General features: G+C 40.9%; 1 protein-coding gene across 4 annotated transcripts in view; it reads right to left on the reverse strand.

The window, feature by feature from the left end:
* LOC145343793 (nucleobindin-2-like) overlaps window positions 1-14960 on the reverse strand; it is a 56172-nt gene that overhangs the window by 11755 nt on the left and 29457 nt on the right. For all 4 annotated transcript variants that reach the window (XM_080190132.1, XM_080190133.1, XM_080190129.1 and 1 more), the window contains exons 5-10: window positions 14577-14680; window positions 14196-14381; window positions 9930-10020; window positions 8016-8074; window positions 5910-6002; window positions 1234-1323 (exon numbers count right to left, since the gene is read on the reverse strand). In XM_080190132.1, the coding sequence (XP_080046258.1) occupies window positions 1234-1323; window positions 5910-6002; window positions 8016-8074; window positions 9930-10020; window positions 14196-14381; window positions 14577-14680 (623 nt within the window). The remainder of the gene's footprint in view (window positions 1-1233; window positions 1324-5909; window positions 6003-8015; window positions 8075-9929; window positions 10021-14195; window positions 14382-14576; window positions 14681-14960) is intronic.

Below are 14960 nucleotides of genomic sequence, written 5' to 3' on the forward strand. Positions count from 1 at the left end.
CCATTTCTGTTTTGAAGATAGTTCCAGTTTATCCTGCCAACCCTTTGTTCCATCTATCCAGCCCAGCTTCAAACTTGCCCCATTGAAGTCAGTTCTCCTCCATTAATTATTCAATCTCTAGGTTGTCCATTGTTATACTCTACCATCATTCTAAACTTAATGATACAATGATTACTTTCTCCTAAATGCTTCCCCCTGAATTACTTGGGCCACCTTAATTCCAAGACCCGGGTTCAACAGTGTATCCTTTCTTGGTGGACTGAACACATACTGCTGCAGAAAGATTTCCTGAAGACAATCTAGAAAAGTTTGCCCCTCTTCACCTTTTATATTACCACTGTCCCAGTCTACATTTTGTGTAACTAAAGTACCCCATTACAACTACTCTGATAATATTTGCACCTCTCTGTAATTCCCCTGCCAATTTGCCTCCACATTCTTCCCATTACGTGGCAGTCTATGAACTACTCCAAGAAATGTAATTCCACCCTTTGTTCCTTAGCTTCAGCAAAATCAATTCTCTCCTTAATAATGAATTCACAGGTATAAGAAAACACAAAAGTTCATTTCTATCTGGATTCATCTTTAGCAAAGGTGATAAGGCAACGCACAGTGGTTAGCTCTGCTACTTCAGAGCTCCAGGAACCCGGGTTCATTTCCTGGCTTGGGTCACTTGTCTGTGTAGAGTCTGCATATTTGTGTCTGCCTGGGTTTCCTCTGGCACTCCGGTTTCCTCCCACAATCCAAAAGATATTCTGATTAGGCGCATTAGTCATTCTAAATTCTTCTTCAGTGTACCCGAACAGGTGCCAAAATATGGCGTCTGGGGGATTTTTTGCAGTAACTTCATTGTATTGTTAATGTAAGTCTACTTGTGATAACTAAATAGATAAAGGTTTAGAAAGCAAGGTGATCAAGCAGTACTACTTCTATACTTCTGATCAAGCAAGTACTACTTGTTGTTTTATTCTCCAACAGTCTACTCTTCCCCAAGGCTGTCAGTAAAGAGCATGAAGGAAAAATGAGAACTGGGCTAATACACTAATGCAATATTGTAGAGAGACAGTAAATAGAACTACTATCTACAGAGTTATCATACTATCAGGTCAACAATGAATGAGTGTTTACTCCCCCCACCCCACCCCCAACAACTGGGAAGGGTATCAAAATATATTAGGTGCAAATGACAAGAGTTCACCAGATCTTTTCAACTTGTGTCACTTGACGCCTCACCTCCCAGTTGTCTGTATTCACAAATTCCTTCTTTTCTGAAGCATGTAGAAACTCATCCATAGATACTAGTCGATCCTTGTTACTATCAATCTGAAAAGACCAGTAAATTACATTTGGTGCAATAACCATAGCTTAAACTATGTTGGATGCAATTATAACTTACATTTATATAGTACGTTGAACATAAAATATCTACCTGAGTTTACAGGAAATTTTAAATAAAAAATTTAACATATATTGAGCCATGCTGGGAGAGTTCAATAACAATTTGTGGGTTTTAAGAAGGATTTTAAAGGTCAAGTGTGAAGCAGCAAGGAAGAGTTCCACAAGGTGAGGTCAAGGCAACGAAAGGCTCTGCACAAGAGACAGAAATATAAAGAAAGTGTAAGTAGCAAAGCAAATGGTGCAGGAGGAGATACTAGCTGCAAAAGTTTGCCTGTATGGGTTGAGATAAGGCCACGATGTATTTGAAACTGAAGGTCAGGCATTCAAATTCAGCACATTGAGAGAATGGTGTAGATCAGCTAATGTTCAAGAAAGACCAAATTGAGTATAGAAAGATATTTTTAACTGAGCCATTAGCAGGTTGGAGTCTATAAGGTGGAGATCAACAACAGAAGAAATGAAGTCTAGAGGCAGGCATGGATAAAGATTTCCGTGATAAAAGGGGGTGAGGTCAGGGTATAGGCAGGTGAGATTCAAAAGATAGAAGATTTTGCTGCTAGACAAGACAGGGGAGTTTAGAACATTTTGGATAACAATCAAAAACAAGGGAGTAAATTCTACAATGGGGGCTTCAAACATTCTATTTAATCTGTCCAACATTCAGATGTGGGAAAGTTTGCCCAATGCTCGAATGCAAAAATGGTAATGGGATTAAAGGAAGTAGTGGGTGGTCAGATATGGGTATTACAGTATACTCAGGATGATCTTGGTGCTAGAACTGAAGTGTAAGCCCAATCAAAATGCATTTTAGGAAAAGGGACTATGAGCTGGGGTGACTGGTCAAACAAATTTAAGATGAAAGGGAATTAAAGGTGAGGAAAGTTTAAGGTTTAAAAATGGTCCAGGTTTGCATGGGGAAAGGATTAAAAGAGCAAGAAGTCAGCTTCACAGAACAAATGATCTTGGAGAGGGCAGACAGAAACAGGAAATGCTGGAAAACTCAGCAGGTCTGACATCATCTGTGGAGAGAGAATAGGGCCAACGTTGAGTCTGAATGATCTTTGGGTCTCACTACAGATGCTGTCAGACCTGTTGAGATTTTCCAGCATTTTCTGTTTTTGTTTTGGATACAAACATTTGCAGTATTTTACTTTTATATTAGAAACTACAGAGAGTTGGGGGAAATCAGAATAGGCAAGAGCTCAGTAGGTGGCGGTGAGGGTTGCGTGTGACAAGGGAGGGAGAGAGGGAAGTCAAGAATGTTTGAAAAATGATCTTCTTGTAGTTAGAGATGATAGAGTGAGGGGAAGAAGTTTTCGGCGGGTACCGAAGTGGATTGTGAGGTGATACAACAGGATATAGATAGGTTGGTGCACTGGGCAGATAGGTGGCAGATGGAATTTAATCCTGACAAATGCGAGGTGATGCATTTTGGAAGGAATAATGTAGAGAGGAGCTATGTGATTAAAGGTAGACAAATTAGGAGTATAGAAACACAGAGGGACCTGGGAGTGCAGGTTCACAAATCCATGAAGGTTGCGACACAAGTGGAGAATGTTGTCAGGAAGGCTTATGGAATGCTAGCCTTTATAGGAAGGGGTATAGAGTTTAAAAGCTGCCGTCTAATGCTTCAGTTGTATAGAGCGTTGGCTAGACCGCATTTGGAGTACTGCGTCCAGTTCTGGTCACCTTACTACCGGAAGGACGTGGAGGCTCTGGAAAGGGTGCAGAGGAGGTTTACCAGGATGTTGCCTGGCATGGAGGGGCTGGGTTACGAGGAAAGGTTGGAGAAACTGGGACTGTTCTCCTTGGAAAGACGGAGATTGAGGGGGGACATGATAGAGGTATATAAGATACTGAAGGGAATAGACAGAGTCAATAGTGAGAGACTGCTCCCTAGATTGGTTACAAATACAAGAGGACATGATTTAAGGGTGAGGGGGGAGAGATATAATTTGGATATGAGAGGAAGGTTCTTTACGCAGAGAGTTGTGGGGGTATGGAACGCGCTACCGAGTAGGGTGGTGGAGGTGGGAACGTTGGACTCGTTTAAGGTTCAGTTAGATAGGCACATGAGTGAAATGAGGATGGAGGGTTATGGTAGGGGTTATTAAATAAGGGTTAGAACCTCGGGAGACACCGGAAAGGCAGGCTTGTGATTAACATTTTTGTCTTTTATTCCGCAGGTGGAGGTCCACCTCGTTGTCAAACGAGGGGCATGCACACGGTGGGTCGTGCGTGGGCTGCTCTTGGAGGTTCCGGGAGTGGCCTAGTACTTCGTGTCGGTGTGTGTGCTTGATCCTGGACCGGTAGACGGGCGCCGCAACAGCTCGGTGACTAGCACTGCTAGCTGTGCAGATACATGGATTTGGGCCTGTGTCTGTGGGAGTTTGTGCATTCTCCCTGTGGATGCGTGGGTTTCCTCCGGGCGCTCCAGTTTCCTCCCACACCCCAAAGATGTGCTCTTAGGCTGATTGGTTTTACCAAATTGACACTATTCTCCCCTGAATCTGGCTAAGTCAGGGGTTCTATTCGTAGACACGCAGGGTAGGGTGATGCGGCGGCACGGGCTTGTTGGGCCGAAGGGCCTGTTTCCCGTGCTGGGTTGTTCTTTGTTTAAAAGGCAGTGCAACATGAAGAAAAGACTTGTCCTTCCCCACTTGGTTAATGTGAAAGTAAAAAAATGATCCAATGGGTGTGTTTTGAGAGAGTTTGAAGAATCAGATTTGATTAAGAATTAGGTGAGTTCTCCTGTTGCTTCAAGCTTGTGTCTGTAACTCCAAGGGACAAAAAGGTGGTCCAAAGGTGGAACAGTGATATCTATTTCAGTATCATCATTAATATGTAATTTAATAATTAAAACAAATTATTTTAATTGCAATTCACTTACACAACTCAAAACTATTTGAATAAGGAGCGAAATAAGCACTGCAACTTACCATTTCAAAATGTTAAAATATCTTGGACTAAATTCTGGGGAGGTTATGGCTGAGTGGTGTTATCACTAGACTATTAATTCAGAAATTCAGCTAATATTCTGGGACCTGGGTTTGAATCCTGCCACGGCAGATGGTGCAATTTGAATTCAATAAAAAAAAACTGGAATTAAGTATCTACTGGTGATCATGAAACTGTTGTCAATTGTCAGAAAAGCCCATCTGGTTTACTAATATCCTATAGGGAAAGAAATCTGCCATCCTTACCTGGTCTGGCCTACGTGCCACTCCAGAGCCACAGCAATGTGGTTGGCTCTCAACTGCCCTCTGAAATGGCCTAGCAAGTCATTCAGTTGCATCAGTTGCTACAAAGTCTCGACAAGGAAATAAAACCTAGGCACCGGAAATGACAATGGCAAAACAAACAGCCTTGTCAACCCTGCAAAGTCCTCCTTACTAACATCTGGGGCGAGTGCCAAAACTCAGAGGGGTGTTTCACAGACCAGACAGGCATCAGACTGATATAATCATTCTTGTGGAATCATACTTTACAGATAATATCCCAGACCCACCATTACCATCCCCGGATATGTTGTGCCCCACCGGTAGGACAGACCCAGTACAGGTGGCGGCACAGTGTATACAATCTGGAGGGAGTTGTCGTGGGAGTCCTTAACATCGATTCTGGACCCATAAAGTCTCCTGGCTTCAAGGTAAACATGGGTAAGGAAACCTCTTATTGGTTACCATGTAAAGTCCTCCTTGGGCTGATGAATTAGTACTCCGCCATGTTGAGCAACATTTGGAGGAAGCACTGAGGGTGGCAAGGGTGCAAAATGTTCTTTGGGTGTGGGATTTCAACATCAAGAATGGCTCGGCAGCAGCACAACTGATCGAGCTGGTCGGGTCCTAAAGGATATAACTGCTGACTGGGTCTGTAGCAGCTGGTGAAGGAACCAACAAGAAGAAATAACATACTTGACCTCATCCTTACCAGTCTGCCAGCTGCAGATGCATCTGTCCATGCAGTGTTGTTTAGAGTGACCACTGCACAGTCCTTGTAAAGACAAAGTCCTGCCTCCATTGTGCAACATCGCACTATTACTGTGCTAAATGGAACAGACTTTGAACAGATCTAGCAATTGAAGACTGGGCATCCATGGAGGTACTGTGGGCCATCAACAGCCATGGAACAGTACTCCAACACAAACTGTAACCTCATGGCCCGACATATCCAACACTCAACCATCAAGCCAGGAGACCAACCCTGGTTCCATAGTGAGTGCAGGAGGGCATGTCAGGAGCAGCACCAGGCATACCTAAAAATGAGGTGTTAACCTGGTGAAGTCACCAAACAAGACTACTTGCACGCCAAATGGCATAAACAGCAAGTTATAGACAGACCTAAGAGATCCCACAACCAATGGATCAGATTTAAGCTCTGCAGATCTGCCACATCCAAAATAAAAAGTATTTCCCTCTTAAAGGGAAACACATTCTTTTTTTGAAATTATTTGAAAAGCATATCAAAAGAGCATATGGTAATTTTTTCCTGCTCAATGTACAGTGCAATACCTCATTCATAACATGTTCCCTCATCCTTAATCGCTCTTCCTCCATCTCCACCATATCATCTTCTTCATTGTTAGGGTCATAAATCTTTTCCAGCTGCAGCGTTAATAAAAAGAGAAAGCAACTTAAAATTGAACTTCTTATTTTGCCACTCAACTAAGTGGACATCAGCAAAGCCAACACCCAATACCTTTAAGGAAAGCATTTTGTAGCACAAAACTTTGCTGTTTACCAATCTGAAACTGAAAGCACCTATCAGGCATTTTGAACTTCCCTTTTCTGTAGCCCTGCATTAACTGAAATATTAAAAGTGGAGAGGTGGATAAACATGCAAAATGTTAGCAGATAGGGTAGTGTAGCAAGTTTGAAAATGTACTATTTGATCAAATTAAATTCCTCTTTCTACTACTTTCATACAGTTGCTAGTTAGGATAACAAATGCTTAGAATAGAATCATGGCACCAGGTCAAACATGGGCAGGAAAACCTCCTATTAATTATCATGTACCTTTCCCCTTCAGCTGATGCATCACTACTGGGCCAGGTTTTAAACCCACTTGGAGGAAGCACTGGAGGTGGTAAGGGCTCAGAGTGTACAGTGGGTGGGAGACCAATCAAGAGTGGGTCGGTAGTACCACTACAGATGGAACCGGCAAGTCCTAAAAGGACATAGCTGCCAGACTGAGTCTATAGCAGATGAGGGAATCAACGAGAGGAAATAGTATACTTGACCTCTTCCTCACCAACTTGCCTACCGCAGATGAATGAATCATGCTGAGGCACTCTGCGATATACAAAGTGTCAGAGACTAATTCTAGAAATCATGCTAAAAAAAAACCAGCAGGATTTAGTCACATTTCCCCACTGGTTGCAAACTTAGAATTTTTTTTAGGAGAATCCCGACCCAAGTGTTCAGATATAAGCTTAGCAATCCTGCCACATTCAGTCATAAATGGTGGTGGACAGTTAAATAACTCACCGGTGGAGCCATTGATTCCAGGTATGGTGAGGCTATGTTACATGTTCATGCAACTTGATACAAATATTTGGGAGCTGTTTACGAGTAATTCCAATAACTATAATCGAACATTGTGATCAGTTTCTGGTGATATCATTTCTACTGAGTGTCACAGAACCTTCCAGAAAAATGTGCAAATTTTAGGATAGAAGAGATACTTTGAGTCTTTGTCCTCAGTGAAAATTTGGGAATCACATTCACAACACGTGCCCTGAAGATCACCTTCAAAGAGGGCAAAGGAACCACAAGAAAGATTCATACCAAAGGGCAAACCTGGCCTGTTCATTCAAGCAGGTAGTATTTCTTTTCAGTCAAATGAGTTAGAGTTAAAGTTAAGGTTGAAGAAGTCAAATTAATTAAATTAAGTTAAAGTAAGTGTTGCAACTAATGTAGATTTATGTTGAGTATTACTACTTATAGTGTAAATAAAAAGAAAGGTTTTGTTTACATGAAATCTGAGTTGACACTGTCTTTTGTTGGTAACATAAGAGGAAAATATCTGGGGAAAAGTATTTCAGTCAGCTAACAATATTAATAGCTTGTATCATATGATGGCCAAGAGTTAGACAGCAGATGGTTAATGCAGGGAGAAGGGAAGGTTGGTAAAGAAGGTGGGTGGGTGGGGGTGAGGGGGGAATGGATTCTGAAAAAGGGTGTGTGTGATAGGGAAAGGTAATTAAAAGGGGAGAACAGGGGTGATAGCAGAGTGAAATTTCCTGCGATTGGCTTAGTGGGACTTGTTTCCACCTGCCTTCTGCCATTTGAAATTAGAGCAAAAAACTCAAGCATCTTCATGTTGGTCTACCCTAATATTGAGAGGTGGTAATTGATGTTAAAAGAAAATAGCACATAGAAAGAGTGGAAAATCAGTGAACGAATGGTAGCCATGATTTTTCACATAATGCTGCATAAAGAAGATTTCACTAGCAACACATGTGCCTCCAATTCTGCACTCCAGCTCTGAATTTGATCGTGGATTACATATTGGATTAATGAACAAACTGGCGACTCCGAATTTAACTAACTTTACATGTTTTAGTTTAAAAACATTGGAAAATACTTTCTAAAAATAATTAGAATTTTAATTAATACCTCTTTGGTAAATAATGCTTCCATCTCTTGCTCATCCAAAAATCCATCGCCATTTGTATCTGCAAAGAAAAATATTCCTGCAGTTAATAATAAAATATATGTTGTAAATGTGCAAACAGAAACCTGCAACTGAAGTCCCCAATCTCTCCTCAGAGCTTTTCCAACTGATTTCAACTCCAAGCAACAGTCAATGATCATTTCTATAACATTTCCCTCTATTTTAAAATTAAAATGTTGCCACAAGTAAGAATTTGAGTTTCATTATGTTACTTTGAACATGACAATCACAACTGCGAAAGTGGATCTAGACAAATAGCTTATCAAGAAAAGAAAAACAATTGCAGGGATATAGGGAAAGAGTGCGTAAAAAGAGCCACCACAGATTTGTTGGTTGAATGGCCTCCACGCTGTAGTATTCCATGGGCAGGATTTTCCGGCCGTGCTCACCTCAAAGCCGGAAAATCCCACCTGATGCCAACAGACCTTTGCATGGTCTGTGTCCCGTTTGCTACAATTCCCATGGTGGGCAGGACAGGAAAATTCCTTGTGTTTTTATAAAGCCTTTTACCATTACAAAATTGCAGCTCCTAATTATGACCAGAGAAGAAATTGTGCTGTGATTACTAGCCTAACGTTGGCACGGTTGTGCTTATTGCAGTGGGTGGATGAGGAATCATTCTGATCCTAATGTATGTAATGTGTCTGTCACGGACAATTCCAAAAAAATGAAATTTAGCAATCAAATATTTACTGCCAGTCAGTCTTTAGACTTTTACGTAAAACATTGCATCCATGTTGCTGGCCATAATTCAACAGCAATTGAAGTTCAAGAGAGATGGGGCAACAGGGAGAAAAGGGCACTTGTTCCCAGGTATTGCAGGAAAATAAAGCCAGTATAGGATTGATTAACTACTTACATTACTCATCCAAGTGATGGTGATTTCCCAACACAAAACTGCGCTCAAGCACAGATGATTCTAGACCATGAGGAAGTGATGGAGGGAGGGGTAAAAATCAAGAGGGAGGGTGGGTGTTGTCGTGCCTGTCATCCTGGCACTGTCATTAGAGAGAATGGTGGAAGAACACCCTCCCATCACAGGCCAACTGAGTCACTTAATTTGCCAGTTAAGGATTCCTTCTGCTGCTGCTGGCATTTTACTAGCAGTGGGTGGGGCTTCTGTCAAGTGAACTCAGGCACTCTCCTTGCAAGGTCATGGCAGGCATGTCTTTCTGGTTGGGCTCTCGCTCACTGCATCCCCCGACTGCCAGTTGTGGCGGCATGGTAGCACAGTGGTTAGCACTGCTGCTTCACAGTTCCAGGGTCCTGGGTTCGATTCCCAGCCTGGGTCGCTGTCGGTGTGGAGTTTGCACATTCTCCTCGTGTCTGCATGGGTTTCCTCTGGGTACTCCAGTTTCCTCCCACAGTCCAAAGATGTGCGGATTAGGTTGGTTAGCCATGCTAAGAAATTGCCCCTTAGCGTCTAGGGATGCGTAGGTTAGAGAGATTAGTGGGTATAATATGTGGGGATATGGGGGTAGGGCCTGGGTGAGATCGTGTTCAGTGCAGACTTGATGGGCCGAAGGGCCTCTTTCTGCACTGTAGGGTTCTATGATTCTATGAATCCGCAATTTGCCTTGCTGGGACTGAAGAGCTATTGCCCACCAATTGGAGATGGGTTTTTTTTAATCCCTCAAACTAACATGGGTGTCCTGACGGCAGCTCATTAGCTGCTTCATGGCCATAAAATGGGTCAGATCTCCCCTAAATGGCCAAAGCAGTGTTGCTCCCAGCCCATTGTGGGAGCCGCTGTCACCCTGACAAAAATCTGACCAACACCAACTGCTTGGTGTTCTTATTGGTGTTATCTGGCCCAGATACCAAGAAGGTGAGAAGTGACTCATTCACAATCTTACCATGCAGCTTGAAGAAGGTCTTGGTATCAAAATCTTCAGGATCAAGGCCATCAGTTTCCTCCCAGACTTCTTTCAACTGATCTTTGCTTCCCTGAGAACAATGAAACACACAGCTGGTAAAATGTATTTAACGTGAACACTGTAGCATGGAGGTTAAAGTTACAGCCATTTTTCCAAATTATCATGTTACAGACAGGAAAGGGGGTTAATTTAAACAGCCTTGATTTCTCGAGTCACTATTTGGCCATAAACAGAAAGCTGTTCTTGACCTTCCCTTTTGTAAGTGGTGGTGAATTTTCCTCAACCTTCAATTCTGAAGTGGTCAATTCCTCTATTAATAACCCCAGAGGAAACTCGAGATAAGATAAATAAGAAGATTGGTTTATTTACACACACACAGTTTTGCAATATTTGCTCCTTTTGCATTCATACAATAAAAGAGGGATAAGGGAAAAAAAAGTTGGTCAGGGTAAACACTGCAATAAAAATAAGTATCATTATTTCATGCAAGATCAGAGTCCAATAAGTCGATATCCTCTGAAAGGTTTTTCATTTGACTTTGGCAGAATTCCAGGTCTTGATTCTAGAAACTCAACGAGTATGCTTGTTTCATTAAAATGATTTCACACTGTAGGTTCTTTCTGGAGATCAGACTTTGAAAGAGCTGGAGATCAAAGGCAAGCTGGAGTCAGGTGAACTACAACTGAAGACAAAATTCAAAAGCTGTATGGTTAAAGAAAATTAAACAGTTCAAATCTCACTCGTGTGACAGGGGTGATTTTGAGTGGTACGATTCAGCCAATGAAGCCACCTGGTTAAAATCCATTGTGTTTTGGAGCAGCTAACTGTAGGATGATTAGTGCAATGTTGGAGGTAAGACAAATAGCTGCCTTGTCCATATCTGACCGGTTATCTGCTAATCCATTGTATTGGCTTGGCTGGAATGTTTATAAGAAATGTTACATTTCAGGATGCCATTTGTCCATTTTTAAACTCTTCAGACTCCCAAAACTAGCATCATGTGATCAGCTGCGGTCAACATCAGTCCAGCAGTTGACCATTTTGAAAAACAAACTTAAAACAAGTGTATATGGGCATACACCATCCAAGTCAAAGCAGTCCACTTGATTGTTACCCCTTCAAAAATTCAATCTACCATTGATTAACAGTGGTAAGCATGAGTACCATTTCCAAGATGCATTTCAGGAACTCACCAAATGTTCCTTAGACACCACCTAGAAGGACAAGAGTGGCAGATACTTAGGAACACAACCATCTGCAGGTTCCCCTTCAAGTCACTCGCCATCCTAACTTGGAAATAGATTCACATTCCTTCAATATTGCTGGGACAAAATCCTGGAATTTTCTCCCTAACATCACGGTGGGATTATCTACATCTCAGCGACTGCAAGAAGGCAGCTCACCACCACCATTTGAAGAGCAACTGGCCTAACCAATGCTGCCCACATCTTAGCATGTGCCTCCACTGTTGGGAGAAAAAAATGAATTCCATTTAGTTTTTAAATACATGTGTGATCTTAAGAATGAAGAATAGGACGTACTGAAGTATACAGGCATTCCTTCCTTCATGCTAGCACATCAGACGCACATTTAGCAGAGGAAATAACAGTTCCTTATTTCTTCAGGTTTAAGCTCTGGGAAAGTTTCTTCAGTACCAGACCTTGGAGTTCTTCTGGGATCAGTTATTTCAGCCTCATGATGAAATATCTTTGAGAGGGTGTGGGGGGTTCATAGGGTGGTTAGCAGTCATGAGGTAATGGTCAAGCTGTTCTGAATATCTCACTCTGTGGGTGCAGACCCTGGGGATCATAGGGTTGAGCTACTCTTGTCCAGCTTAGCTCTTGCCTGTCCTGGGTTAACTGGGTAGGGTTTTCAATTCATTGGTGAGGGATCTTCCACATTCACGCCATGGACAGCTATTGCGGTAGCCTCCAGCAGATCTCCACAAATTCCCTCAAATTTCGTGAGCAGGATGGCCACATACTCCCCCTGCTGTTGGATTAGGATTGTTGATTGGGCTTTGAAGTTTTGAGGAGCGTTACTACAAGGTTCGAAATGAGGAGTCACAAATAGCTGTCTTTGGCTATAGCTGTTGGGGCAAACATTCTGTCTGCTAATCCACTATGTTAACTTGGCTGGGATATTTATATGATGCAAGGAGTGTTACATTCCAAGGGTTTGCTGTGGTGCCATCATGTGGTCAGCTGCAGAAGTTTTAATCAGTCCAGCAATGGCCCATTTGAAAGGCAGAATTTAAGCAAAAGAATATGGAAGAGAAACAGACTTTTAACATCTTTTTTATGCCTTCTTTGCATGACAATCACCAAATTCTGATCACAGCTAAGGTCTGTGTGTAAATGGAAATAGGAAAGTTTAGTTTACAGTCACACAGCATCAAAAGCAGAGGACAGGCTAAGTCATCGATACTTGGGAATCACAGACAGCTCAAAAAGTCTAGCAGTGAAGTGACTGAGCTCACCATAGTAACATCCCATAAGGGATTTGAGTTTAGCAATTTTATAGCTTTAGGAAAGATACAATGCAAGTTGTCTTTAATTTCAAGTGATCGTACGGACATTGTAAGTGTTACATCAAACAATAGGCTAAACCCGATTGCAATGTCTTTCCCAACTACTTTAATCTTTATTCCTAGGAGAAGAGAACTACTCAAACAGCATAACATGCAATTGTATTAAGCATTATATATTAGAAATAACCTTTTTCATGGAATAATTGTTCTTCCAACAACCATTATTTCAGATAGTAAATTACTATTCCGCTTGAGGGCATTTTAGCAAATTTGGATTCCATTGCACTGCTCCTGTTCTTTCTTTTTCCAAGGATTAAGAATTGTGGAATTTTTTATCTCTCAAAATTCACTCCTCCGTACAATGTTATTGTGCATCAATTGTGGCTAAAATATGCAGATTGTTAGAAAAACACAGGCAGTTTTAAGAGATTTATATTTGTACTGGTAAACATTAGAAATAAGGTATAATTTTAAGTAGCTTTAATTCCATTTTTCTACGTAAGGAAAGGTACACCTAGTTAGATTTATGCTGGACAAAGGTGTTTGTTTGGGGGTTGCCTCAGCTCCAACTGTGTTTTTAATGTGCGTAGAAAGTGTTATGTCGTCAAAAGTAAATAAATTGCCAGAAGCATGGAGTCATTGCTTAGCAACTAGGGGCCATTTAAGGTGGAAAAGCCTTTTTGAATTCAGTTTTAGCTGAATTTGTTTTGCAGTTCATAAAGAAAGTGAGAGAGGGAACGTCTCTCCCAACTTTGCTATAAGAAAACCATATCATAGAGTAATGGTTAAGAAACAAAATGCAGAGAATTAAATATCAGCTAGTTATGAACACTAAAGAACTGAAGATAAGTTTCCAAGAAGCCAGAGGTTAAAGGTACTAGAAGAGAGAACTGTTCAGTACAAGTAGGTGGAGCTGAGAAGAAGGCAGAGTTAAAAAGACAGCTGCAGTAACCAGATTTAAACTGCAAGGAGGGTAAGATTAAAGGAGTATTGCATCAAAATCCAACTTCTCATGTCTAATATTTTTTGTCTTGTTGTTAAAACTAATTAGCAGTCCTGTGATTCTGTTTCGCCACATTTCCTAAACAAAATTATAAAAGCTACAATCCTGTGGTCCAGAGTTCCATTCTGGGATCTCTCCATCCAGTTATATCAACTGATATCACAATAAGAATTGCCGTTACTCGAGCACAGACAAGAACAGACTTACTGACAGTAGGGCAAGGGTTGAGTTAGGAGGTATATTCTTGTAATGCATCATTCCACAAATAAATCTAAACTGATTGTCTTTAGTTTCATTTTTTGACTGGCTATCAGGAGTTTAACATTATAATCTATACATTTGTAAAACTAGTTCCATTATCATTGCTTGGTTCATTTCAACCACACTCCTATGTTTTTCAGTTTGGATATTTAGTCCGATAAGTAAGTGTTATCCTCTGAATATCTACAACTTCTGTATATGAGTTGTGAATTGCTATCTGATTATCGCGCCTTTGCCTGATTATCTCAGAAAGGCAATGACAATGATGATCTGAAAGAAGACCTAATCAATAACAAACTCATTTGCCAGAACTAGTCACAAACCCTAAACAATAAGCCTTGGTTCTTGTGATTTCCTCATTTTAACAATATTCAAATAATTCCAACAGTGTTACCAAGCGCTCCAAAAGCACAACAATTTATTTTTCAATTTACTGTGAAGCTTCTCTTACTGGATGATTAACTTTTGGGTGATCCTGGTGTTTCTTTTTCATCTGATCAAATCGAGCCTCCTCCTGTTTCCTCTTTTCTTCATCTAATGTTTTCAAATATTCTCTTCTCTCATGTTCTTTCAGCATCTCGTACTGTTTAAACTCCTCATGCCGTTCTCGGTCATAGTTTTCCAGATCACTGGTGGCCTGTAAGTATTAAAAATAAAAATAAAACTAATTCGAATACAACAGCCACAAAATCCTTGGCAAGATCTGGGATGAGAGTGGAAATAGAAACATTGTGGTTTCCTGAGCACAACTAGATTGGCCTGCAATGTAAATATTACATTAATCAATGCTTTGAAGGCTCAGATTCATATGTTCACATTGTACAACACTTACAGTTTTAATCAATAATTCCAAATCTTCGGGCTCAAAGCTATGAGGATTTTGATGATTGAGGTGCTCAAATTGTTTCAACAAAGCATGATGATCGATTCCTGCATCTGAAAGGTGAAAGAGGAGAGATTAGTGCACAAACCACCAACTTTTAAATTTTAAAAATGACCGAGTCACTGATGGCAATACTTTCTCTGAAACAATAACAGAGTGCATTTAAAACTTACTAAATAAATAGACTTAAATCAAAATACAATTGTACCCAGAAAAGTCAGTCTATTTATACCACAGAAAATATAGCCTGTGCTACATTCTGAATTCAATAAGCATTTCCATTAGTTCAGCAAGTTCCTTTCTTCTGATTCTTCGTTCAAAATCAGCTAATAA

Source organism: Carcharhinus amblyrhynchos, chromosome 6 (assembly GCF_965287045.1).
Source record: "Carcharhinus amblyrhynchos chromosome 6, sCarAmb.v2.hapA, whole genome shotgun sequence".
NCBI lineage: Eukaryota > Metazoa > Chordata > Chondrichthyes > Carcharhiniformes > Carcharhinidae > Carcharhinus > Carcharhinus amblyrhynchos.